Genomic DNA, 26,830 nt, shown 5'->3' on the forward strand with positions numbered 1-26,830 from the left:
CCGCGTGCGCCTTGAGTTTGTGCAGAAAGTCCTCGCATGTCTTCGGCTCGAACATGAGGGACCACATTGAATGGAGCTGCTCCACATGCTCGCCAGTCATCTCAAGGATCTCTCCCTTGATGGAGGTTGGGTCAACCATAGCCAATAGGAATGGGTCTTGTATTCGCGAATGGAAGGAATTTATGTGATGTGTGCAGGATTTCGATTGCACAATGTGTTGCTCAAGGAAAATGCCTCCGCACAGATAAGTGACGCCTCTCGTGTTGGCACAAATTGCACAATGAAAATTTTGTGTGCTTGATTTGCCTCATGTCTCAAAGCACAAAACAAGTTGATTCTGATTGACGTGCGGCCAAAAAAACACCTACTTTATGTAAAGGACAGTGTATCAAGCCGTTAGCACTATCCCATCTAAATTAACATTTGAACTTAAGATACCATCGATAAGACCTAACCGATATAACCAGACCTAACCGATGTTTAAAAGACCTAACCGATAAGGGGTTATCGATACGGGAGTCGGTTGTTGGAAGTAGAAGCAGAAAGTTGAACAAAAAGTCGGAAGAACAGACTCAATAATTGCACATCTTAAATCATACCCTTTGTACTCTTTTTCGAAAAACACTATTAATAAACGATACATTATTATTAATCTTACATTTGGGGGCTCGTCCGCGTCGAATACAGAGCTCGGAGTGTGTGAAAAAGAAAAACAGAAGAAAGCAGAAGCTGATGCAAGAAGAGTATTGTTGAAAAGTTGTTAAAGTTGTTGTTTGTAGCTACATAAAGTTGTAAAGTTGTTGTTGGTGGCTATAAACATTAAGTTGAACAATCCAAATTCTGAGAGCCTAACAGTAGACACGGAGTTTAATAAAAGATCGGTCGTTTAATTCGGTTGGAAAATTGTGAAATTCATTGTCGCGCCGCAGCGTCGCCTTGTCCGTGCGCAGTACGTACACAAGCAGAAAAAACACGCACAGACACGTTGTGTGTGATACACACTTATAAACAGAAAAGACAAGCACTCGTCGGGTACACAGACACAAGTCGAAAAGAGCCGCAAAATGATGCAAACACCGCCGCCGTTGCACTGGAAAGAGAGAGAGAAGGAAGAAGCTGTACCAGGAACGTCGCGCCCGAGTGCAAACGAGATGAAAGATTTTGAAAATGCGGAAAACAATACTGATGACAAGATTGATCAAATGATAAAGTTGCTAAGTTTGAAACTGCTTTGCGATGAGCAACGAGAAATGAAGATCGCTCCAGATAATTTTACAAAAGTTGTGAGCGATTGTGATGGAAAATCGGTTCCCATAGAAAAATGGTTTGAGATATTCGAAAAAAAATGCCGACGCATATGAGCTTACTGAAAAGCAAAAGTATGTGCAGGCCAGAGGAAAAATGACCGGTGCAGCTAAGCTTTTCCTTGAAGCTGAATGCGTGTGCACCTATGAGGAACTCAAGAACGTATTATTGGATGAATTCACATGTAGCTATAACAGTGCAGACATTCATAAGCTGCTGCAAGAAAGAAAGAGGAAAAGTAGTGAGTCGATGCACGAGTACTTGCTGCAGATGAGAAAAATAGCAGCAGTCGGACATGTTGAACACGCGGCTGTTATAAGCCATATTGTAAACGGTCTGGACATAAGAAACGAGTATAAGTATGCCATGTATCGCTGTAAGACCTTCAGGGCCTTGAAAGAAGAGTTCGATATCTACGATCGTTTGAACATATCGGAGAAGAAGGGCAATAACGAACAGCATAAAACGAGTTTCAAGCAGCAAAGTGGGCAAAGCGGTAAAAAAGAATATTGCTATAACTGTGGATCAGGAGAACACAAACGCAAAGACTGCAAAGCCGAAACAAAGTGTTTTAAGTGCAATCAGAATGGTCACATTTCGCGTAACTGTCCTTATGAAGCTGATAAAGTTGATAAAGTTCGCGTCATTTTGGATCGCAGTCGCATGAAAAAAATTCAAATAAACGGCATTGTTGTTGACTGTCTTGTGGATACAGGGTCAGATGTAACCATAATCAAAGAGAGTATGTTGAAGACCTTGAAAAACGTTAAACTTTTGAAGTGCACAACTATGTTGCGCGGTCTGGGTCAGATATCAACAAAGCCTGTTGGATACTTTAATGCAGAAGTTACCAAGTTACCGTGGATAAGTTGCAGACCACACTGAAGTTTTTAGTAGTCCCCAGTAGCCAGATTGATTTCGACGCACTTTTGGGGCATGATTTCATTAAAAAGTTCCGTTTCGTCGCTGATATGCAAGGATACACGTTTTTGAAGCATGACGCAGATCCTGTGCCAATAGATGAGCATGCTCTTATATATAATGTAACTGAAGAGTCATCCATGTGAGCAATTGATCAATGAGCATCACCAAGTGACGGTCCACCCCCAGGTCAGTCAGGGCTTCTGTAATGGCGCCCGGTACAACGTTGTTGAAAGCTCCCTCAATATCGAGAAAGGCTATGAGTGAGTACTCTTTGTGATGCAGAGATTTCTCTACCGCTGAGATCACTTCATGAAGAGCCGTTTCCGTGGATTTTCCTTTCCGGTAGGCATGCTGTGCGCCTGACAGCAACTGAGGGTGTATAGTTGTCCTCAGTTGCAGCCCGACGAGTCTCTCAAAGGTTTTGAGGAGGAAGGACGATAGGCTGATTGGTCTAAAGTCTTTTGCAGCTGAGTGCGAGGCTTTCCCAGCTTTGGGAATGAAGACTATCTTTGCCTTATGCCATGTTCGCGGGATTGTACCCACAGCCAGTATCTTCCTGAAGATACCTTGTAGCCAGCTGATGGCTGTATCCCCGGCCTTCTGAAGTTGGGCCGGGATTACCTGGTCTGGGCCTGGCGATTTGAACGGTTTGAAGCTGTTTATTGCCCAGCTTATGTTACGTTTTGTGAGGATGTGATCCATCGAGGTTACCGGTCCCTCTCCTGGAAGATGTGCCGTCTCGATGGTTGTGCACCCTGGAAAATGTGTGTCTAGTAGAATCTGCAGGGACTCCTCACTGGAGTTAGTCCACGTGCCGTCATTCCTTTTAAGATACCCTACCGAGGGGTTAGTTTTTGAGAGAATCTTGCGAAGCCTTGCGGCCTCTGACGTTTCCTCAATTTCCGAGCAAAATTTTTGCCAAGAGGCCCTTTTTGCTTTCCTTGTTTCCTTTTTATATAGTGACAGACTGATTTTGTAGTCTGCCCAGTGGCTCTCCTCGTTCGCGCTTTTGGCCCTGTTGAAGAGGGTCCTGCAGCTTTTACGTAGGATGTCTATTTGTTTTGACCACCAGGGGGGTTTCTTTTTCCCCTAGGTTTGCTAGAGGGGCACGCTGCCGCGAAGGCTTTGTTGCATGCCTCTGTGAACCTGTTCACTAGGCGATCTAGGTCGTCTTTTGTGTCAGGGCATGATGGTGCTTTGGAGGGGAGTAAGTCCTCCAGGGCTGAGCTATATTTTTCCCAGTTGGCTTTCCTGGGATTAATATAGTCCTTAGGTTTCGGACACTCGAGGGATAGTGTGGTTTCGATGTATCTGTGGTCAGAGAAAGAGTGGTCATCAAGGACTTGCCAACTCTTGACTATGTCTAACAGGTTGGAAGACACTAGGGTGATGTCAATAACCTCCTGTCGATTTTTAATTATAAAAGTGGGGTCGTTGCCCCGATTACAAATAAATAGATTTGAGTTGAGGATGAAGCTGAAAAGTGACTCACCCCTTACATTTGTGTTCGAGCTCCCCCATTGAGTGTGGTAAGCGTTGGCATCGCAACCTATTAATAGGTCTATGTCCGACCTCTCGCTGTCGCTGGCTAGTTTGCGAACCAGGTCGTTGGGAGGATCGTTTCCCTCATGGGCCATGTAGGACGACATCAGCCTTAGATGTGTCCCTTTCAGCTCTAGGCTTGCCGCCGTGTTGTCGCTATCGCTATAGTTATGGAGCAGAAAGATATTAAGGTGCTCTCTGGCGAGAATGCAGGTGCGGGTTTTACCTTCATGTTGAGCTACAATTATCTTGTACTCCTTCGACCCTAGTCCACAAACCTTGTCTCCCACTATCCAAGGTTCCTGGATCAGGGCTACGTCTGCTCCGCTCTCTTCGAGGCGGAGTATAAGAGCAGCGGATGCTGCTTTACAGTGGTGGAGATTGATCTGAAGGAGCCTCAAGGACATCCTTAGTGTTCTCCACCACTGTAATGTCGGCATCCGGATCGTCCTCGACTTCCTCGTGGCAACACATCGCCTCGAAGTCGCATCTCAGCGTGCCATCGGTGGAGTAGCCCTCTGGGTCTATCTCTGTGTGATCGTCGGGTGCTTCGATCTCCGAGGCAGCGTCCTGCTCAACTGGCTTGTCGACAGGACGTGCCTCGGCCGCCGCATCCGACTTGTAGACCTTTACGGTCACAGAGCTGAACCCAAAATTGAGCTCGCCTTTGGCAGCCTCAATCGGGGCCAGCGACTCTTTGTTGAGGACGACCACCGCCTGGTTTGTGGGGCCCTGTGTCGTCTCAACTTTGACCACCTTCCAATCTGCTGTTGGGAGGTGGGGGTTGCATCTTTGCAACATTTTTAGGATGCGCTCCGGCTCCTTCATGGAGGCGGGCACCCAGACTCTCGCCCTTGGTCTACTGGGCACTTCGCTCCAGTCTACAGCGACGAGCTTCGCCCCTGGGTAGACTTCCCCGACTTGCGCTACCGCTGCTTTGTACAGCTGTACGGAGCGCTCGTCTTCACAGGCTACGATTTTTATGCAGCCCTGGTACCAGCCCATGTCTTTGCAGACGGGGGGGGGTCCAGGCTGTTTTTCCAGCAGCTCGAAGCAGCGGTCGGCCAGTGCCGCTTCCACCCACTTCCACTGGTTTCTAGGTATCCGGGAGTCCGCGCTGCCTTTGTCCAGGACGCCAATCAGCGTCCTTTCTCTGGCAATCTGCTCAAATGATGTGCTAGGCAGCACTCTGGAGCGCTTCGGTGTCGGCCCCGGAGTCTCTTGTGAGCGCTGCCTTTTTGGCTGAGGGGCTTCCTTCTTCGGTGCTTCCTTGCCAAAGTTCGGCAGCACCTTCGAGGCCCACTCAACCTTTTTTATCCATTTGTCCGTCGGGCTGGACATCTGGCTTGCGTTCTGCCGACGGAGTATATTGCCAGCACTCCTTCTATCGGCATATGTAAAAGATTTGGCTTGGGCACTAGTAGATGGTGACTCATCACCCGCCACTTTACCAGCAGGCAGAGCAGCCGCAGGATTGCATAGCCACTCTGCCAAGGTATTTTGGGAGCCAATTCACCACCCACCCCGACACCGGGATGGGACCCCTTTGGGCTCTCCCTAGCATCTTCCGCCGCGCAGGTTTTCCCTGCTGATTTGCGGGTCGGGCCAGGCCTTTGGGCCGCTGCCTTCCCCTGTTTGGGATTGCTCCCTGTTGGCATTTGGGGAGTGCCAGACTCATTTTTTTGTTTTTAAATTCTTCCATTCTTTTCCCACGAGCTGCAGAGAAGGGGTACGGTCCGTCCGGGCAGAGATCCACGTTGCCCGGATAAGGCATACTTAGAACAGGGGGCTGCCAAGTCCCTGAGCTCTCCGTTAACGACTGGGCTAGTTTTATATACCGGGCCCCCAGCCAGGCTGACTCTCGGCACGGGTCGAATAACACTCTTAGTCCGGCCCGGTGTGAGCTGAATGTGGGGGGTTGGGATGTGGGTAGGTAGTGTGTAGGGATAGGGGAGTGTGTGAGCTACTTATACGAGGCGGCACCACAAGCGCATCGTCAGTGTTGCTACTTCGCGAACACCCGCTGGCTGTCCGGGGCTGCTTATTTTCGGTACTCTCCCTAGGGATGTCCGATTATTCGCAGCTGACCTACCTATATGACCTGTATATAGGTAGGTCGTTCGCTATCCGCAACCTGCGACCCGTCCGGTGGCCTCAGCTAGGCCCCCTTTGAGCCACCTCACGAGCTCATCGGACCAGAATCATACCTGGTAAATATAATATGTTTCCATAGTCGTCTTGCAAAGCTTTGAACAATTTCACAATGTCCAATTTGCTATATTTTCCTCCAGGCATAAAATTCCGAACAGTAGACAGAAAAGTTGTACGAGGAATCTGATCAAAGGGACGAGCTGGTAGCCACTCTGCATCAAGAGATTTTAAAACGTATATCACTGTGATATCGGATCTATATGTATACTATATATTTACCAGCGGACTGCTGACAGAGAGGGCTGCTTTTTGCGCCTGAATTATAGATAGACCGCTGCGCACTTTCAACATTTTGCTTGTTAGGAACTTAATTCCTTCACTGCCAGAGCTATACTGCTAAATCATTCTATTAGCTAGCTATTTGAAAGGCCTGCGAGAGCTTTGTTGCAAAAAGAGCTGACCGATAACAGAGCACAAACAGAACAAGAGAGAGAGAGAGAGAGTGCCAAAACACGTTCGCGGGAGCGTGCGAATGCCAAACAGAAATAATTGTAAACATTTGCCATATTTTTTTAATATAGACTGCTATTTGATCGACTATGTTATACCTTCTACGGAATATTTAGGAATATAGTATTATGATTGATCTGACTCTCAATGAAATGAAACAAATAAATCGCCATAATTATGGCATCAGATTTTTTGGCCAAATTTAATTTATTGGGCATGGAATGGTCGGTAGACTGCCGAAAGTTTTGGGCCTGATAATAATATAAACAAGCTAATTTTTAGCGCTTTTTTATATCTTGCTATTATACCCGATACTCAAAATGAGTATTGGGGTATATTAGATTTGTGGTAAAAGTGGATGTGTGTAACGTCCAGAAGGAATCGTTTCCGACCCCATAAAGTATATATATTCTTGATCAGCATCAATAGCCGAGTCGATTGAGCCCTGTCTGTCTGTCCGTCTGTCCGTCCGTCCGTCCGTCCGTCCGTCCGTCCGTCCGTCCCCTTCAGCGCCTAGTGCTCAAAGACTATAAGAGCTAGAGCAACGATGTTTTGGATCCAGACTTCTGTGATATGTCACTGCTACAAAAATATTTCAAAACTTTGCCCCGCCCACTTCCGCCCCACAAAGGACGAAAATCTGTGGCATCCACATTTTTAAAGTTACGATAAAACCAAAAACGCAGAATCAGTGGGGATGACCATATCTTCTACAGTGCAAAATCTGAACCAGATCGAATAATGATTTTAGCCAGAATCAAGAAAACAATTTCATTCTTTCTCGCTCTGTCTCTCTCTAACACACAGGTTTCATGGTCGGTTTTGACAATTGCAAAATATGAGTTCAAGGATCTCAGAACCTATAAGAGCCAGAGCAACCAAATTTGTTATCCACACTCCTGTGATATCGGACCTTGACCGTTTCGTGTCCAAATTTCGCCACACCCCGTTCCGCCCCCGCAAAGGACGAAAATCTGGGGCATCCACAAATCTCAAAGACTATTAGGGCTAGAGTAACCAAATTTGGTATCCGCACTTCTGTTAGATCTCACTATAAAATGTTTATCTCGGAATTTCGCCCCACCCTTTTCCGCCCCCACAAAGGACGAAAATCTGTTGCATCCACAATATTGCACATTCGAGAAAACTAAAAACGCAGAATCATAGATAATGACCATATCTATCAGATTGCTGAATCTGGATCAGATCAGATCATTTTTGTAGCCAAAAGCAAGAAATCAATTTTCAATTTCAATTACGCAGCGCCCGACGTCACGCTCAGACTGATTTTCTCTCTCTCGCACGCTTTCTTTGTCGTGTCGTTTAATATTAGCGGCGTCTGCCGGAGGAGAGTTATACTGACTTAGTATCGGGTATAACCGTAGAGTTGCGGTGTCCGCAGCAACTCACAACGTTCCCCCTCGTTTTTTTTTTTGGTTCGGTTGTCCTTCTTGAAGGTAATTTAATTTTTATTGGGCCAACATCGAAAATAAATGAAACAGAGATAAACAGATAAAGGTACAAAAATGAAATCGAACATAAAACGCAAATAAAAATTCCAATAATTTCATCGTGGATTCGGCCACATGCGACTTTCACGTGGCGATGGGAGCTTCAATTGATTGCCAAATCGAGGCCTCTCCTCCTGATTGACCGCCTGCTTTGACGGTGTGTTGGCGGCCGACGCCACCGAATTGTGGTTTACGAGGACATGGCGAATTCGTGGCACAGCCACGCGATTGCGCTGATGCTGAGCCCCGCCGACGGGCAGCACTGAGGAGCGACTCGTGGGCACCAATTCTTCATAGGAGATCCCGGCTTTGCGGTCATTTTCAGTGGTCTCATCGGTCATATACTGGGAATCGCTGGGCGATCTTGTATCCGGCACCGCTGATTTTGTGCGTGGCTTCTTGTTCGAGCGTGTGCCAATGCTGCGTCTGCCCAATCCCCGGCTGCGACGCAATGTGTTGTCCAGGACGCGGACCCGCTTTAGTGGCGACTTGGACGCCTTCAGCTGGCTGTGGGCCAGCCGCTGTGCGGTAGACGGCGACTGGCGTATCGAATTCAGAGAGCTCATGAGGCTGCGCTTGGCGTTGGGAGTCCGATACCCCGAAGAGCTGGCGGCTGCTGATGGATTCAGTCGCTTGTGCAGATTCCCAGTGCTCTTGGTCATATTGGGAGTGATCAGCTGGATTGTTGGGGTCTTGCGCAACGACATTGTCGAGGTCGACATTGAGGACATGTTCTTCAAAATTCGGGGCGTGCGAGGGGCCGTTGAACCGGCAGTCGGCGGTGGCATCATCAATTTGCTGCTGCTGCCCGTCCTCGTGGTGGGCGGGGCCTTCTTGCGGGCCGAGCTCTGCTTGGCCTGCCGATAGTTCTCCCATTCGCCAGCCATCAGCTCCAGTATGTTCTCGCCATAAGCCAGAAACGGGCCATGCGATTGCACCTCATAGGCGTGCACCAGTTCAGTGATCTGCTGCTCAATCTTGGGCAGCTTCGAGGTGATGGCCTTGCGTTCCTTTTCCTCTTTAAGGAACTGGCCGCCACGATTGTTGAAACGATTCGGCTCGTTGGCCTTTGCCTCTAGAGTCTGCAAGCGGGAGCAAAGTTCTGCACGGCTCTCGTACAGATCGAAAATCTCCTTGTTGCACGTGTAGAAGCTCTTCAGATCATCCAGCTCCAGCTCGTGCAGCTCCAACAGGTCTTCGTTGTAATACTTATTGTAGTAGTTGGAGAAACGCTTGCGCTCCTGCTGGCTCTTGAGCGTTAGATCCCACCACTTGCTTATCTCGACGCGCAGCTGCTCGATGAACGTCTTGAGGTTCTGGCTGCGCAGTGCCTGGCAGCGCTGCAGCTCCGAATGGAGGATGTCATAGGTGCGCTGCGTATTCTCGGTGCACTCGTCGCATGGCGCTCTCGTCCGTATCCTGGAGGCGATCCCACAGCACGTAGATCTTCTCGCGCATGTCATGGATTTTGGAGCGCAGCTCCTGGATCTGCTCGGCATAACTGTTGCGCATCTGCCGCAGCCGCTCTAGTGTCTCTGGTTTTAGATTGTGGCTCAGATCGTTCAGTAGGCGATCCTTTGCATCGGTCTGGGGCATCAGCTCGAGCATCTTCATGCCATGCTTGATGGCCTTGCGCAGCTGGTCCAGCTCCGTCTGGCGCACTGCGCGCTGAGAGCGCAGGTTGTCGAGATGGTCGCGAAAGCCGTCCATCTCATCGGGCAGGGGCAGCGGGTCCGCCAGTAGAGGGAGCGGCAGTGCGCCCAGCTCTTCGCAGAGCTGCTCCTGCTGGAGCAGCAGCTCCCCGATCTCCACCCGACGTTTCGAGAGCTCCTCGCGCTGATGCTCAATGCTTTTGTCCAGCTTCAGCTTCCTCTGACCAATGTCCACCGTCTCATGGAGGAGTCGGGTGAGGTCGCTGGCCTCGGCTCGGAGTGCGGCTGTCATCCAGGATGGCCGCCTGCTTCTCCCGCGACTCGGTCAGCAGATCCGTATAGAAATTATCCGCGTGCGCCTTGAGTTTGTGCAGAAAGTCCTCGCATGTCTTCGGCTCGAACATGAGGGACCACATTGAATGGAGCTGCTCCACATGCTCGCCAGTCATCTCAAGGATCTCTCCCTTGATGGAGGTTGGGTCAACCATAGCCAATAGGAATGGGTCTTGTATTCGCGAATGGAAGGAATTTATGTGATGTGTGCAGGATTTCGATTGCACAATGTGTTGCTCAAGGAAAATGCCTCCGCACAGATAAGTGAAGCCTCTCGTGTTGGCACAAATTGCACAATGAAAATTTTGTGTGCTTGATTTGCCTCATGTCTCATTCCCATAGAAAAATGGTTTGAGATATTCGAAAAAAATGCCGACGCATATGAGCTCACTGAAAAGCAAAAGTATGTGCAGGCCAGAGGAAAAATGACCGGTGCAGCTAAGCTTTTCCTTGAAGCTGAATGCGTGTGCACCTATGAGGAACTCAAGAACGTATTATTGGATGAATTCACATGTAGCTATAACAGTGCAGACATTCATAAGCTGCTGCAAGAAAGAAAGAGGAAAAGTAGTGAGTCGATGCACGAGTACTTGCTGCAGATGAGAAAAATAGCAGCAGTCGGACATGTTGAACACGCGGCTGTTATAAGCCATATTGTAAACGGTCTGGACATAAGAAACGAGTATAAGTATGCCATGTATCGCTGTAAGACCTTCAGGGCCTTGAAAGAAGAGTTCGATATCTACGATCGTTTGAACATATCGGAGAAGAAGGGCAATAACGAACAGCATAAAACGAGTTTCAAGCAGCAAAGTGGGCAAAGCGGTAAAAAAGAATATTGCTATAACTGTGGATCAGGAGAACACAAACGCAAAGACTGCAAAGCCGAAACAAAGTGTTTTAAGTGCAATCAGAATGGTCACATTTCGCGTAACTGTCCTTATGAAGCTGATAAAGTTGATAAAGTTCGCGTCATTTTGGATCGCAGTCGCATGAAAAAAATTCAAATAAACGGCATTGTTGTTGACTGTCTTGTGGATACAGGGTCAGATGTAACCATAATCAAAGAGAGTATGTTGAAGACCTTGAAAAACGTTAAACTTTTGAAGTGCACAACTATGTTGCGCGGTCTGGGTCAGATATCAACAAAGCCTGTTGGATACTTTAATGCAGAAGTTACCAAGTTACCGTGGATAAGTTGCAGACCACACAGAAGTTTTTAGTAGTCCCCAGTAGCCAGATTGATTTCGACGCACTTTTGGGGCATGATTTCATTAAAAAGTTCCGTTTCGTCGCTGATATGCAAGGATACACGTTTTTGAAGCATGACGCAGATCCTGTGCCAATAGATGAGCATGCTCTTATATATAATGTAACTGAAGAGTCATCCTTTGTAGCTCCGTCGCAATATCGAAAAGACGTTGAACAGATGATAAGAAACAGTTACCAAATGCCCACAGAAGTTGCAAAGCAGTCTCCAATCCAACTGAAGATAGTTCCCGACGGATTAATCAAGCCGTTTCATCACTCACCGAGTCGTTTATCAACAGACGAAGCCAGTGCCGTAAAGAAGCAAGTCGAAGAATGGATCGAGCAAGGAATCGTGCGCAAGTCGTCTTCAAATGTAGCGAGCAGAGTTGTCGTCGTGAAGAAAAAAGATGGTACACTTAGAGTTTGCGTAGACTACAGGAAGTTAAACAGCATGGTATTGCTGGACTGCTTCCCAGTCCCGATCATGGAGGAAGTCTTGGAAGAGCTGCAGTCGGCTAAGTGGTTTACCATAATGGACCTTGAAAACGGATTTTTCCATGTGCCTATGGAACAGCAAAGCAAGTCGTATACGGCCTTTGTTACAAAGGAGGGATTATTCGAGTTTAATAAAGCGCCTTTCGGATTCAAGAACTCGCCAGCTGCGTTCATTCGGTTCGTAAGCTATATTTTTCAAGAATTAATCAACTCTGACATTATGCAGCTTTATATGGACGACATAATTGTTTACGCCGCGTCGCCCGAGGTATGCATGAGGAAGACAAAGTTGGTCCTGGAGACAGCTGCGCAGTTTGGCCTAAAGATCAAGTGGAAGAAATGTAGCTTCATGCAGCCACGCATTAGCTTTCTGGGCCATATCATTGAGGACGGGAGAATCTGGCCCGGCAAAGAGAAGACAGCAGCTGTCAGTCGGTTTGCTACGCCCAAAGACATTAAAGCAGTTCAAGCATTTCTGGGACTCACAGGCTTTTTCAGAAAGTTCATCCCTGGCTATGCACAAGTTGCCCGGCCGCTCACGAATCTACTCAGGAAGGAAGCAGTTTTCAACATTGGCGAAGCAGAGCAACAATCGCTACAAACCTTAAAGAATCTGCTTGTAATCGCACCTGTATTACATTTATACTCACGAGAAGCGCCAACGGAACTCCACACGGATGCATCCAAAGAAGGTTTCGGAGCAGTTTTGTTGCAGCAGTTTGATGGCAATTTCCACCCGATTTACTATTGGAGTAAAAAGACTACACAAGCCGAGTCCAAACGTCACAGTTACTATTTGGAGGTCAAAGCTGCATACCTCGCACTCAAGAAGTTTCGTCACTACCTGTTGGGAATCAGAAAGGTTGGTCAAGTCGAGGGGCCAAATATCACAGCAACGAGCAGTGACAATATGAAGCTATGGCGTTTTGTCTCAGAGAACGATGATATATTATCATCTGGGACAGATGAAGATGAGCAGGAGGGCCGAATGTAAAGGACAGTGTATCAAGCAGTTAGCACTATCCCATCTAAATTAACATTTGAACTTAAGATACCATCGATAAGACCTAACCGATATAACCAGACTTAACCGATGTTTAAAAGACCTAACCGATAAGGGGTTATCGATACGGGAGTCGGTTGTTGGAAGTAGAAGCAGAAAGTTGAACAAAAAGTCGGAAGAACAGACTCATTAATTGCACATCTTAAATCATACACTTTGTACTCTTTTTCGAACAACACTATTAATAAACGATACATTATTATTAATCTTACATTTATATTGCAAATAAGTTCCTTCAAGGTTTTCCAGTTTTAAAGATAATTTAGGATGAGAAATGTGTTTACTGTTGGGCAAATTGATCAGGGAGGAGCGGAAAGCGTTCTCCGTGGGATGATTGAAATCGATGTTGAAGTTCCGAAGGAGCCGCTCGATGCCCAGCTCGAGCTCCATGTCCACGATGCGCTTTCCAACGCACATCCGGGGTCCAAATCCGAAGGGCAAGAACACAAACGGATTCTTCAGCTTCAAGTCATTTGCCGGGCATTGCCCGTTGGAGTCTGTGGCGTTACGAATCCAACGTTCTGGCAGGAACTCAGCAGCCTTGGGGAAGTGCTCCTCGCTTGATAGCAAGCTCAGGGGAACCATCGACACACAGGTACCAGCTGGCACTTGGTATCCGCTCAAAACGCTGTCCCGATTGAGAACTCGGGCATTCATAATAGCCAGCCAACATCCGATGCGACTCTTTGATGCTGGCACGCAAATAGGGAACGTTCTTCATGGATTCCTCCGTGAAATCCGAGTCCTTGTGGGGTAGTATCTTCATCACCTCCTCTCGGAGTATGGCCTGCTTTTCGGGATTCTTGGCAAGGCAGAGAATGACCCCTGTAAATGTGCTAGAGGTCTGAAAAAATATCGAATTATATCAATCTCTGATTATTACGTGATCTGCAGAGTACGTACGGTATCAACTCCGGCCATTAGCATGTCCATGGCCATGATTGTGGCCACCTTCTTGTCGACCTTGAGCAGCTTTTCCAGTACACTCTGCTCGTTCTCAGGACGGACAACACCCTCTTTGGCTTCCTTCTCCAATCGCTCTACCGCCTCATCAATATATGCCAATACGTTAAAGAAATCTTCCAAGAGGTGGAAAAGCTTTGTGGCTTCGATCCTTTTGTTCGACTCCTTCAGCAGTCCCAACTGCCTGTCCAATGCCACGACGGAGACTGACTCCAGGGTCCAGCGATTGATGGTGTCTATGAAGTTATCAGGAACCTCTAGAGTGCTGGCATCACGGATGGCTTTAATGCTTTAAATGGAAAACAGTTTTTAAGTATTTAAAGAAACACATTTGTGGAATGGCCTACCGCTGCACAAATTCCTGATTGACCTGGGACATTTTCTTGTAGTAAAGCCTCGCGTTCTTGGGCTGCATGAGGACTGGATTTACAGCCGGTCGAAAGTCGCCCCACGCCTTTCCTTGGGTGGGTGCGACGCCCTCGACGCCTTGAAAGAAATCCTTTCTGTGCGTCTGCCGATGGTACAAAAGAGCGTCGGCGCCAGGCCGATTTGGCCACGTGCCCTCGTGCCGGAATACTACCTCGAAGTCCTTGGGATTGTGTGTACTCAACATGGGAGGTCCTCCCATGATGCCTGGCACAACATGAATGCTGCCATAGTCTTCGCGCATGGCCATTATCAACTCCGCAAGGTCCTTGTTCATGAACATTTTGGGAATCAGAGATATCAAATTGGCCCGAGGCACCTGCCTGAAAGGGACGCGCCTGCTGCCACTCTGCATCGTCTCGGGTTAGAGCTGCAGCAGCTGTGGTCTGCCGGCGCTGGAAATGATCGGTATTGAGGCATTTTACATACCAAATCATTGCCAGCTTCTATCCTCTAACCTGCTGTCCACTGAAAGAGACGGCCGCCACTTGCTTGTGAGCTACGGCAATTCCACTACGGATTTTCAACATATTTTTGCCTTTTCTATGATCTTAACTCGTCCGCAACAAAAACTCAACTGAGGCGCAGAAAAGGCGATTTGGTAAAGTTCGCATAAATATTACGCAATGAAATCATTGCAGGAATTGATTAAAGAGATGAAAAATCATTCGTATAATCATAATATAAGTAATATGGAATTACTTTTGATGTGCAGGAATTAAAGTTCAGTTTATCGATATTTTAATAGCTATTCCATCGCCATGTTTAACGCACAAATGATTGTAACTTTTAAGGGAATCAATTTTCTATAGGATTTTTTTCCATTTTTTAAACGAAGTCAAATAAAATATACCCCACCATTCCCTAGAAAATGTTTGAGTATCATGATGACTTGCAAATATGATATCTAATCAGTTGCACAATTGATTAGAAATTCGCTGGTAAACAATTATATACAATCTACAGCACTTACCAAGAGATATGAACACTTCAATTGTTTGGAAAGGTAAGCTTTCCATGTCAACAATTCAGAGCCTTATTGATGTTTATGTTTGTAGGTTTTACATGTTTAAAGGTAGGTCTGAAACAGGACCAATATCAAAACGTCGTTCATATGATAGCTATATAATGTGGTTCCTTATTGATTTTTATGTTTCTAGGTTCTACATGTTCAAAGGTAGATCCTCTTCCATGCCATTATCAATACTTCGTTCTCTATGACAGCTATTGATATTGTCGTTCCTTATATATTTTTATATTTGTAGGTTCTATCGATACTTCGTTTATATGTCATTCGATGTGCTCTGTTTCGACGAATGATCTGTGTATTCATGAAACTTAATGAGCTTCAAAACTGAGAGACTAGTTTGAATAGAAACAGGTATAAGATGGATAGACGGACATGGCTAAATCGACTTGCATATTCATCTAGGAATATAGTATTATGATTGATCTGACTCTCAATGAAATGAAACAAATAAATCGCCATAATTATGGCATCAGATTTTTTGCCCAATTTAATTTATTGGGCATGGAATGGTCGGTAGACTGCCGAAAGTTTTGGGCCTGATAATTATATAAACAAGCTAATCTTTAGCGCTTTTTTATATCTTGTTATTTTTTTTTTGGTTCGGTTGTCCTTCTTGAAGGTAATTTAATTTTTATTGGGCCAACATCGAAAATAAATGAAACAGAGATAAACAGATAAAGGTACAAAAAATGAAATCAAACATAAAACGCAAATAAAAATTCCAACGAGGGGGAACGTTGTGAGTTGCTGCGGAGACCGCAACTCTAAATTTATACCCGATACTAAGTCAGTACGGCTCTCCTCCGGCAGACGCCGCTAATATTAAACGACACGACAAAGAGTGCGTGCGAGAGAGACAGAAAATCAGTCTAAGCGTGACGTCGGGTGCAGCGTAGCCAGTGCAAATTGATTTGTTCCTTTTGGCTATAAAAATTATCTGATCTGATCCAGATTCAGCAATCTGATAGATATGGTCATTATCTATGATTCTGCGTTTTTAGTTTTCTCGAATGTGCAATATTGTGGATGCAACAGTTTTTCGTCCTTTGTGGGGGCGGAAAAGGGTGGGGCGAAATTCTGAGATATACGTTTTATAGTGAGATCTAACAGAAGTGCGGATACCAAATTTGGTTATTCTAGCTTTAATAGTCTCTGAGATTTGTGGATGCCCCAGATTTTCGTCCTTTGCGGGGGCGGAAGGGGGTGTGGCGAAATTTGGACACGAAACGGTCAAGGTCCGATATCACAGGAGTGTGGAGGTTCTGAGATCCTTGAACTCATATTTTGCAATTGACAAAACCGACCATGAAACCTGTGTGTTAGAGACAGAGCGAGAAAGAATGAAATTGTTTTCTTGATTCTGGCTATAATCATTATTCGATCTGGTTCAGATTTTGCACTGTAGAAGATATGGTCATCATCACCGATTCTGCGTTTTTGGTTTTATCGTATCTTTAAAAATGTGGATGCCACAGACTTTCGTCCTTTGTGGGAGCGGAAGTGGGCGGGGCGAAGTTTTGAAATATTTTTGTAGCAGTGACATATCGCAGAAGTCTGGATCCAAAACATCGTTGCTCTAGCTCTTATAGTCTTTGAGCACTAGGCGCTGAAGTGAACGGACGGACGGACGGACGGACGGACGGACGGACGGACGGACGGACGGACGGACGGACAGACGGACAGACAGACAGGGCTCAATCGACTCGGCTATTGATGCTGATCAAGAATAAATATACTTTATGGGGTCGGAAACGATTCCTTCTGGACGTTACACACATCCACTTTTACCACAAATCTAATATACCCCAATACTCATTTTGAGTATCGGGTATAACAATAATTTCATCGTGGATTCGGCCACATGCGACTTTCACGTGGCGATGGGAGCTTCAATTGATTGCCAAATCGAGGCCTCTTCTCCTGATTGACCGCCTGCTTTGACGGTGTGTTGGCGGCCGACGCCACCGAATTGTGGTTTACGAGGACATGGCGAATTCGTGGCACAGCCACGCGATTGCGCTGATGCTGAGCCCCGCCGACGGGCAGCACTGAGGAGCGACTCGTGGGCACCAATTCTTCATAGGAGATCCCGGCTTCGCGGTCATTTTCAGTGGTCTCATCGGTCATATACTCGGAATCGCTGGGCGATCTTGTATCCGGCACCGCTGATTTTGTGCGTGGCTTCTTGTTCGAGTGTGTGCCAATGCTGCGTCTGCCCAATCCCCAATCTGCCCCCGCTGCGACGCAATGTGTTGTCCAGGACGCGGACCCGTTTTAGTGGCGACTTGGACGCCTTCAGCTGGCTGTTGGCCAGCCGCTGTGCGGTAGACGGCGACGGGCGTATCGAATTCAGAGAGCTCATGAGGCTGCGCTTGGCGTTGGGAGTCCGATACCCCGAAGAGCTGGCGGCTGCTGATGGATTCAGTCGCTTGTGCAGATTCCCAGTGCTCTTGGTCATATTGAGAGTGATCAGCTGGATTGTTGGGGTCTTGCGCAACGACATTGTCGAGGTCGACATTGAGGACATGTTCTTCAAAGTTCGGGGCGTGCGAGGGGCCGTTGAACCGGCAGTCGGCGGTGGCATCATCAATTTGCTGCTGCTGCCCGTCCTCGTGGTGGGCGGGGCCTTCTTGCGGGCCGAGCTCTGCTTGGCCTGCCGATAGTTCTCCCATTCGCCAGCCATCAGCTCCAGAATGTTATCTCCATAAACCAGAAATGGGCCATGCGATTGCACCTCATTGGCGTGCACCAGTTCAGTGATCTGCTGCTCAATCTTGGGCAGCTTCGAGGTGATGGCCTTGCGTTCCTTTTCCTCTTTAAGGAGCTGGCCGCCACGATTGTTGAAACGATTCGGCTCGTTGGCCTTTGCCTCTAGAGTCTGCAAGCGGGACCAAAGTTCTGCACGGCTCTCGTACAGATCGAAAATCTCCTTGTTGCACGTGTAGAAGCTCTTCAGATCATCCAGCTCCATCTCGTGCAGCTCCAGCAGGTCTTCGTTGTAATACTTATTGTAGTAGTTGGAGAAACGCTTGCGCTCCTGCTGGCTCTTGAGCGTTAGATCCCACCACTTGCTTATCTCGACGCGCAGCTGCTCGATGAACGTCTTGAGGTTCTGGCTGCGCAGTGCCTGGCAGCGCTGCAGCTCCGAATGGAGGATGTCATAGGTGCGCTGCGTATTCTCGGTGCACTCGCGCACTCGTCGCATGGCGCTCTCGTCCGTCTCCTGGAGGCGATCCCACAGCACGTAGATCTTCTCGCGCATGTCATGGATTTTGGAGCGCAGCTCCTGGATCTGCTCGGCATAACTGTTGCGCATCTGCCGCAGCCGCTCTAGTGTCTCTGGTGTTAGATTGTGGCTCAGATCGTTCAGTAGGCGATCCTCTGCATCGGTCTGGGGCATCAGCTCGAGCATCTTCATGCCATGCTTGATGGCCTTGCGCAGCTGGTCCAGCTCCGTCTGGCGCACTGCGCGCTGAGAGCGCAGGTTGTCGAGATGGTCGCGAAAGCCGTCCATCTCATCGGGCAGGGGCAGCGGGTCCGCCAGTAGAGGGAGCGGCAGTGCGCCCAGCTCTTCGCAGAGCTGCTCCTGCTGGAGCAGCAGCTCCCCGATCTCCACCCGACGTTTCGAGAGCTCCTCGCGCAGATGCTCAATGCTTTTGTCCAGCTTCAGCTTCCTCTGACCAATGTCCACCGTCTCATGGAGGAGTCGGGTGAGGTCGCTGGCCTCGGCTCGGAGTGCGGCTGTCATCCAGGATGGCCGCCTGCTTCTCCCGCGACTCGGTCAGCAGATCCGTATAGAAATTATCCGCGTGCGCCTTGAGTTTGTGCAGAAAGTCCTCGCATGTCTTCGGCTCGAACATGAGGGACCACATTGAATGGAGCTGCTCCACATGCTCGCCAGTCATCTCAACGATCTCTCCCTTGATGGAGGTTGGGTCAACCATAGCCAATAGGAATGGGTCTTGTATTCGCGAATGGAAGGAATTTATGTGATGTGTGCAGGATTTCGATTGCACAATGTGTTGCTCAAGGAAAATGCCTCCGCACAGATAAGTGATGCCTCTCGTGTTGGCACAAATTGCACAATGAAAATTTTGTGTGCTTGATTTGCCTCATGCCTCAAAGCACAAAACAAGTTGATTCTGATTGACGTGCGGCCAAAAAAACACCTACTTTATATTGCAAATAAGTTCCTTCAAGGTTTTCCAGTTTTAAAGATAATTTAGGATGAGAAATGTGTTTACTGTTGGGCAAATTGATCAGGGAGGAGCGGAAAGCGTTCTCCGAGGGATGATTGAAATCGATGTTGAAGTTCCGAAGGAGCCGCTCGATGCCCAGCTCGAGCTCCATGTCCACGATGCGCTTTCCAACGCACATCCGGGGTCCAAATCCGATGGGCAAGAACACAAACGGATTCTTCAGCTTCAAGTCATTTGCCGGGCTTTGCCCGTTGGAGTCTGTGGCGTTACGAATCCAACGTTCTGGCAGGAACTCAGCAGCCTTGGGGAAGTGCTCCTCGCTTGATAGCAAGCTCAGGGGAACCATCGACACACAGGTACCAGCTGGCACTTGGTATCCGCTCAAAACGCTATCCCGATTGAGAACTCGGGCATTCATAACAGCCAGCCAACATCCGATGCGACTCTTTGATGCAGGCACGCAAATAGGGAACGTTCTTCATGGATTCCTCCGTGAAATCCGAGTCCTTGTGGGTAGTATCTTCATCACCTCCTCTCGGAGTATGGCCTGCTTTTCGGGATTCTTGGCAAGGCAGAGAATGACCCCTGTAAATGTGCTAGAGGTCTGAAAAAATATCGAATTATATCAATCTATGATTATTACGTGATCTGCAGAGTACGTACGGTATCAACTCCGGCCATTAGCATGTCCATGGCCATGATTGTGGCCACCTTCTTGTCGACCTTGAGCAGCTTTTCCAGTACACTCTGCTCGTTCTCAGGACGGACAACACCCTCTTTGGCTTCCTTCTCCAATCGCTCTACCGCCTCATCAATATATGCCAATACTTTAAAGAAATCTTCCAAGAGGTGGAAAAGCTTTGTGGCTTCGATCCTTTTGTTCGACTCCTTCAGCAGTCCCAACTGCCTGTCCAATGCCATGACGGAGACTGACTCCAGGGTCCAGCGATTGATGGTGTCTATGAAGTTATCAGGAACCTCTAGAGTGCTGGCATCACGGATGGCTTTAATGCTTTAAATGGAAAACAGTTTTTAAGTATTTAAAGAAACACATTTGTGGAATGGCCTACCGCTGCGCAAATTCCTGATTGACCTGGGACATTTTCTTGTAGTAAAGCCTCGCGTTCTTGGGCTGCATGAGGACTGGATTTACAGCCGATCGAAAGTCGCCCCGCGCCTTTCCTTGGGTGGGTGCGACGCCCTCGACGCCCTGAAAGAAATCCTTTCTGTGCGTCTGCCGATGGTACAAAAGAGCGTCGGCGCCAGGCCGATTTGGCCACGTGCCCTCGTGCGTGCTACGGCAATTCCACTACGGATTTTCAACATATTTTTGCCTTTTCTATGATCTTAACTCGTCCTCAACAAAAACTCAACTGAGGCGCAGAAAAGGCGATTTGGTAAAGTTCGCATAAATATTACGCAATGAAATCATTGCAGGAATTGATTAAAGAGATGAAAAATCATTCGTATAATCATAATATAAGTAATATGGAATTACTTTTGATGTGCAGGAATTAAAGTTCAGTTTATCGATATTTTAATAGCTATTCCATCGCCATGTTTAACGCACAAATGATTGTAACTTTTAAGGGAATCAATTTTCTATAGAATTTTTTTTCATTTTTTAAACGAAGTCAAATAAAATATACCCCACCATTCCCTAGAAAATGTTTGAGTATCATGATGACTTGCAAATATGATATCTAATCAGTTGCACAATTGATTAGAAATTCGCTGGTAAACAATTATATACAGGTTCTACAGCACTTACGAAGAGATATGAACACTTCAATTGTTGGGAAAGGTAAGCTTTCCATGTCAACAATTCAGAGCCTTATTGATGTTTATGTTTGTAGGTTTTACATGTTTAAAGGTAGGTCTGAAACAGGACCAATATCAAAACGTCGTTCATATGATAGCTATATAATGTGGTTCCTTATTGATTTTTATGTTTGTAGGTTCTACATGTTCAAAGGTAGATCCTCTTCCATGCCATTATCAATACTTCGTTCTCTATGACAGCTATTGATATTGTCGTTCCTTATATATGTTTATATTTGCAGGTTCTATCGATACTTCGTTTATATGTCATTCGATGTGCTCTGTTTCGACGAATGATCTGTGTATTCATGAAACTTAATGAGCTTCAAAACTGAGAGACTAGTTTGAATAGAAACAGGTATAAGATGGATAGACGGACATGGCTAAATCGACTTGCATATTAATCTAGGAATATAGTATTATGATTGATCTGACTCTCAATGAAATGAAACAAATAAATCGCCATAATTATGGCATCAGATTTTTTGCCCAATTTAATTTATTGGGCATGGAATGGTCGGTAGACTGCCGAAAGTTTTGGGCCTGATAATTATATAAACAAGCTACTCTTTAGCGCTTTTTTATATCTTGTTATTTTTTTTTTGGTTCGGTTGTCCTTCTTGAAGGTAATTTAATTTTTATTGGGCCAACATCGAAAATAAATGAAACAGAGATAAACAGATAAAGGTACAAAAAATGAAATCAAACATAAAACGCAAATAAAAATTCCAACGAGGGGGAACGTTGTGAGTTGCTGCGGAGACCGCAACTCTAAATTTATACCCGATACTAAGTCAGTACGGCTCTCCTCCGGCAGACGCCGCTAATATTAAACGACACGACAAAGAGTGCGTGCGAGAGAGACAGAAAATCAGTCTAAGCGTGACGTCGGGTGCAGCGTAGCCAGTGCAAATTGATTTGTTCCTTTTGGCTATAAAAATTATCTGATCTGATCCAGATTCAGCAATCTGATAGATATGGTCATTATCTATGATTCTGCGTTTTTAGTTTTCTCGAATGTGCAATATTGTGGATGCAACAGATTTTCGTCCTTTGTGGGGGCGGAAAAGGGTGGGGCGAAATTCTGAGATATACGTTTTATAGTGAGATCTAACAGAAGTGCGGATACCAAATTTGGTTATTCTAGCTTTAATAGTCTCTGAGATTTGTGGATGCCCCAGATTTTCGTCCTTTGCGGGGGCGGAAGGGGTGTGGCGAAATTTGGACACGAAACGGTCAAGGTCCGATATCACAGGAGTGTGGATACCAAATTTGGTTGCTCTGGCTGTTATAGGTTCTGAGATCCTTGAACTCATATTTTGCAATTGACAAAACCGACCATGAAACCTGTGTGTTAGAGACAGAGCGAGAAAGAATGAAATTGGTTTCTTGATTCTGGCTATAATCATTATTCGATCTGGTTCAGATTTTGCACTGTAGAAGCTATGGTCATCCTCACCGATTCTGCGTTTTTGGTTTTATCGTATCTTTAAAAATGTGGATGCCACAGATTTTCGTCCTTTGTGGGGGCGGAAGTGGGCGGGGCGAAGTTTTGAAATATTTTTGTAGCAGTGACATATCGCAGAAGTCTGGATCCAAAACATCGTTGCTCTAGCTCTTATAGTCTTTGAGCACTAGGCGCTGAAGTGGACGGACGGACGGACGGACGGACGGACAGACGGACAGACAGACAGGGCTCAATCGACTCGGCTATTGATGCTGATCAAAAATAAATATACTTTATGGGGTCGGAAACGATTCCTTCTGGACGTTACACACATCCACTTTTACCACAAATCTAATATACCCCAATACTCATTTTGAGTATCGGGTATAACAATAATTTCATCGTGGATTCGGCCACATGCGACTTTCACGTGGCGATGGGAGCTTCAATTGATTGCCAAATCGAGGCCTCTTCTCCTGATTGACCGCCTGCTTTGACGGTGTGTTGGCGGCCGACGCCACCGAATTGTGGTTTACGAGGACATGGCGAATTCGTGGCACCGCCACGCGATTGCGCTGATGCTGAGCCCCGCCGACGGGCAGCACTGAGGAGCGACTCGTGGGCACCAATTCTTCATAGGAGATCCCGGCTTCGCGGTCATTTTCAGTGGTCTCATCGGTCATATACTCGGAATCGGTGGGCGATCTTGTATCCGGCACCGCTGATTTTGTGCGTGGCTTCTTGTTCGAGCGTGTGCCAATGCTGCGTCTGCCCAATCCCCCGGTGCGACGCAATGTGTTGTCCAGGACGCGGACCCGCTTTAGTGGCGACTTGGACGCCTTCAGCTGGCTGTTGGCCAGCCGCTGTGCTGTAGACGGCGACGGGCGTATCGAATTCAGAGAGCTCATGAGGCTGCGCTTGGCGTTGGGAGTCCGATACCCCGAAGAGCTGGCGGCTGCTGATGGATTCAGTCGCTTGTGCAGATTCCCAGTGCTCTTGGTCATATTGGGAGTGATCAGCTGGATTGTTGGGGTCTTGCGCAACGACATTGTCGAGGTCGACATTGAGGACATGTTCTTCAAAATTCGGGGCGTGCGAGGGGCCGTTGAACCGGCAGTCGGCGGTGGCATCATCAATTTGCTGCTGCTGCCCGTCCTCGTGGTGGGCGGGGCCTTCTTGCGGGCCGAGCTCTGCTTGGCCTGCCGATAGCTCTCCCATTCGCCAGCCATCAGCTACAGTATGTTCTCGCCATAAACCAGAAACGGGCCATGCGATTGCACCTCATAGGCGTGCACCAGTTCAGTGATCTGCTGCTCAATCTTGGGCAGCTTCGAGGTGATGGCCTTGCGTTCCTTTTCCTCTTTAAGGAACTGGCCGCCACGATTGTTGAAACGATTCGGCTCGTTGGCCTTTGCCTCTAGAGCCTGCATGCGGGACCAAAGTTCTGCACGGCTCTCGTACAGATCGAAAATCTCCTTGTTGCACGTGTAGAAGCTCCTCAGATCATCCAGCTCCAGCTCGTGCAGCTCCAACAGGTCTTCGTTGTAATATTTATTGTAGTAGTTGGAGAAACGCTTGCGCTCCTGCTGGCTCTTGAGCGTTAGATCCCACCACTTGCTTATCTCGACGCGCAGCTGCTCGATGAACGTCTTGAGGTTCTGGCTGCGCAGTGCCTGGCAGCGCTGCACCTCCGAATGGAGGATGTCATAGGTGCGCTGCGTATTCTCGGTGCACTCGCGCACTCGTCGCATGGCGCTCTCGTCCGTCTCCTGGAGGCGATCCCAAAGCACGTAGATCTTCTCGCGCATGTCATGGATTTTGGAGCGCAGCTCCTGGATCTGCTCGGCATAACTGTTGCGCATCTGCCGCAGCCGCTCTAGTGTCTCTGGTGTTAGATTGTGGCTCAGATCGTTCAGTAGGCGATCCTCTGCATCGGTCTGGGGCATCAGCTCGAGCATCTTCATGTCATGCTTGATGGCCTTGCTCAGCTGTTCCAGCTCCGTCTGGCGCACTGCGCGCTGAGAGCGCAGGTTGTCGAGATGGTCGCGAAAGCCGTCCATCTCATCGGGCAGGGGCAGCGGGTCCGCCAGTAGAGGGAGCGGCAGTGCGCCCAGCTCTTCGCAGAGCTGCTCCTGCTGGAGCAGCAGCTCCCCGATCTCCGCCCGACGTTTCGAGAGCTCCTCGCGCAGATGCTCAATGCTTTTGTCCAGCTTCAGCTGCCATATGATCAGTGGCACATCGTCGGGCCTCTGACCAATGTCCACCGTCTCATGGAGGAGTCGGGTGAGGTCGCTGGCCTCGGCTCGGAGTGCGGCTATGTCATCCAGGATGGCCGCCTGCTTCTCCCGCGACTCGGTCAGCAGATTCGTATAGAAAATTTCCGTGTGCGCCTTGAGTTTGTGCAGAAAGTCCTCGCATGTCTTCGGCTCGAACATGAGGGACCACATTGAATGGAGCTGCTCCACATGCTCGCCAGTCATCTTAAGGATCTCTCCCTTGATGGAGGTTGGGTCAACCATAGCCAATAGGAATGGGTCTTGTATTCGCGAATGGAAGGAATTTATGTGATGTGTGCAGGATTTCGATTGCACAATGTGTTGCTCAAGGAAAATGCCTCCGCACAGATAAGTGACGCCTCTCGTGTTGGCACAAATTGCACAATGAAAATTTTGTGTTCTTGATTTGCCTCATGCCTCAAAGCACAAAACAAGTTGATTCTGATTGACGTGCGGCCAAAAAAACACCTACTTTATATTGCAAATAAGTTCCTTCAAGGTTTTCCAGTTTTAAAGATAATTTAGGATGAGAAATGTGTTTACTGTTGGGCAAATTGATCAGGTAGGTGCGGAAAGCGTTCTCCGTGGGATGATTGAAATCGATGTTGAAGTTCCGAAGGAGCCGCTCGATGCCCAGCTCGAGCTCCATGTCCACGATGCGCTTTCCAACGCACATCCGGGGTCCAAATCCGAAGGGCAAGAACACAAACGGATTCTTCAGCTTCAAGTCATTTGCCGGGCATTGCCCGTTGGAGTCTGTGGCGTTACGAATCCAACGTTCTGGCAGGAACTCAGCAGCCTTGGGGAAGTGCTCCTCGCTTGATAGCAAGCTCAGGGGAACCATCGACACACAGGTACCAGCTGGCACTTGGTATCCGCTCAAAACGCTGTCCCGATTGAGAACTCGGGCATTCATAATAGCCAGCCAACATCCGATGCGACTCTTTGATGCTGGCACGCAAATAGGGAACGTTCTTCATGGATTCCTCCGTGAAATCCGAGTCCTTGTGGGGTAGTATCTTCATCACCTCCTCTCGGAGTATGGCCTGCTTTTCGGGATTCTTGGCAAGGCAGAGAATGACCCCTGTAAATGTGCTAGAGGTCTGAAAAAATATCGAATTATATCAATCTCTGATTATTACGTGATCTGCAGAGTACGTACGGTATCAACTCCGGCCATTAGCATGTCCATGGCCATGATTGTGGCCACCTTCTTGTCGACCTTGAGCAGCTTTTCCAGTACACTCTGCTCGTTCTCAGGACGGACAACACCCTCTTTGGCTTCCTTCTCCAATCGCTCTACCGCCTCATCAATATATGCCAATACGTTAAAGAAATCTTCCAAGAGGTGGAAAAGCTTTGTGGCTTCGATCCTTTTGTTCGACTCCTTCAGCAGTCCCAACTGCCTGTCCAATGCCACGACGGAGACTGACTCCAGGGTCCAGCGATTGATGGTGTCTATGAAGTTATCAGGAACCTCTAGAGTGCTGGCATCACGGATGGCTTTAATGCTTTAAATGGAAAACAGTTTTTAAGTATTTAAAGAAACACATTTGTGGAATGGCCTACCGCTGCGCAAATTCCTGATTGACCTGGGACATTTTCTTGTAGTAAAGCCTCGCGTTCTTGGGCTGCATGAGGACTGGATTTACAGCCGATCGAAAGTCGCCCCGCGCCTTTCCTTGGGTGGGTGCGACGCCCTCGACGCCCTGAAAGAAATCCTTTCTGTGCGTCTGCCGATGGTACAAAAGAGCGTCGGCGCCAGGCCGATTTGGCCACGTGCCCTCGTGCCGGAATACTACCTCGAAGTCCTTGGGATTGTGTGTACTCAACATGGGAGGTCCTCCCATGATGCCTGGCACAACATGAATGCTGCCATAGTCTTCGCGCATGGCCATTATCAACTCCGCAAGGTCCTTGTTCATGAACAT

At 47.7% G+C, this 26,830-nt stretch overlaps 3 protein-coding genes and 4 pseudogenes across 3 annotated transcripts; all 7 read right to left on the reverse strand.

Moving 5' to 3' along the window:
- Positions 1–6,519: 6,519 nt before the first annotated feature.
- LOC117190108 lies at positions 6,520–8,674 on the reverse strand. Its single transcript, XM_033395197.1, has 2 exons — positions 8,008–8,674; positions 6,520–6,533 (listed from the first exon to the last, which is right to left on the reverse strand). The coding sequence occupies exons 1-2, from the start codon at positions 8,672–8,674 to the stop codon at positions 6,520–6,522; spliced, it is 681 nt and encodes a 226-aa protein (XP_033251088.1).
- A 4,324-nt stretch (positions 8,675–12,998) lies between these two features.
- Positions 12,999–14,409, reverse strand: LOC117190109 (annotated as a pseudogene).
- A 1,000-nt stretch (positions 14,410–15,409) lies between these two features.
- LOC117190110 lies at positions 15,410–18,361 on the reverse strand (annotated as a pseudogene).
- Positions 18,362–19,833: 1,472 nt separating this feature from the next.
- On the reverse strand, positions 19,834–20,493 carry LOC117190111 (probable cytochrome P450 12a4, mitochondrial). The gene is made up of 3 exons (XM_033395199.1): positions 20,426–20,493; positions 20,019–20,367; positions 19,834–19,959 (listed from the first exon to the last, which is right to left on the reverse strand). Exons 1-3 carry the CDS (start codon positions 20,491–20,493, stop codon positions 19,834–19,836), a joined length of 543 nt encoding a protein of 180 aa, XP_033251090.1.
- A 943-nt stretch (positions 20,494–21,436) lies between these two features.
- LOC117190112 lies at positions 21,437–25,142 on the reverse strand (annotated as a pseudogene).
- Positions 25,143–25,443: 301 nt separating this feature from the next.
- LOC117190113 lies at positions 25,444–26,412 on the reverse strand (annotated as a pseudogene).
- Positions 26,413–26,464: 52 nt separating this feature from the next.
- LOC117190114 (probable cytochrome P450 12a4, mitochondrial) lies at positions 26,465–26,830 on the reverse strand. Its single transcript, XM_033395200.1, has one exon. The coding sequence runs from the start codon at positions 26,828–26,830 to the stop codon at positions 26,465–26,467; it is 366 nt and encodes a 121-aa protein (XP_033251091.1).

This window comes from Drosophila miranda (genome assembly GCF_003369915.1).
Source record: "Drosophila miranda strain MSH22 chromosome Y unlocalized genomic scaffold, D.miranda_PacBio2.1 Contig_Y1_pilon, whole genome shotgun sequence".
Taxonomy (NCBI): domain Eukaryota; kingdom Metazoa; phylum Arthropoda; class Insecta; order Diptera; family Drosophilidae; genus Drosophila; species Drosophila miranda.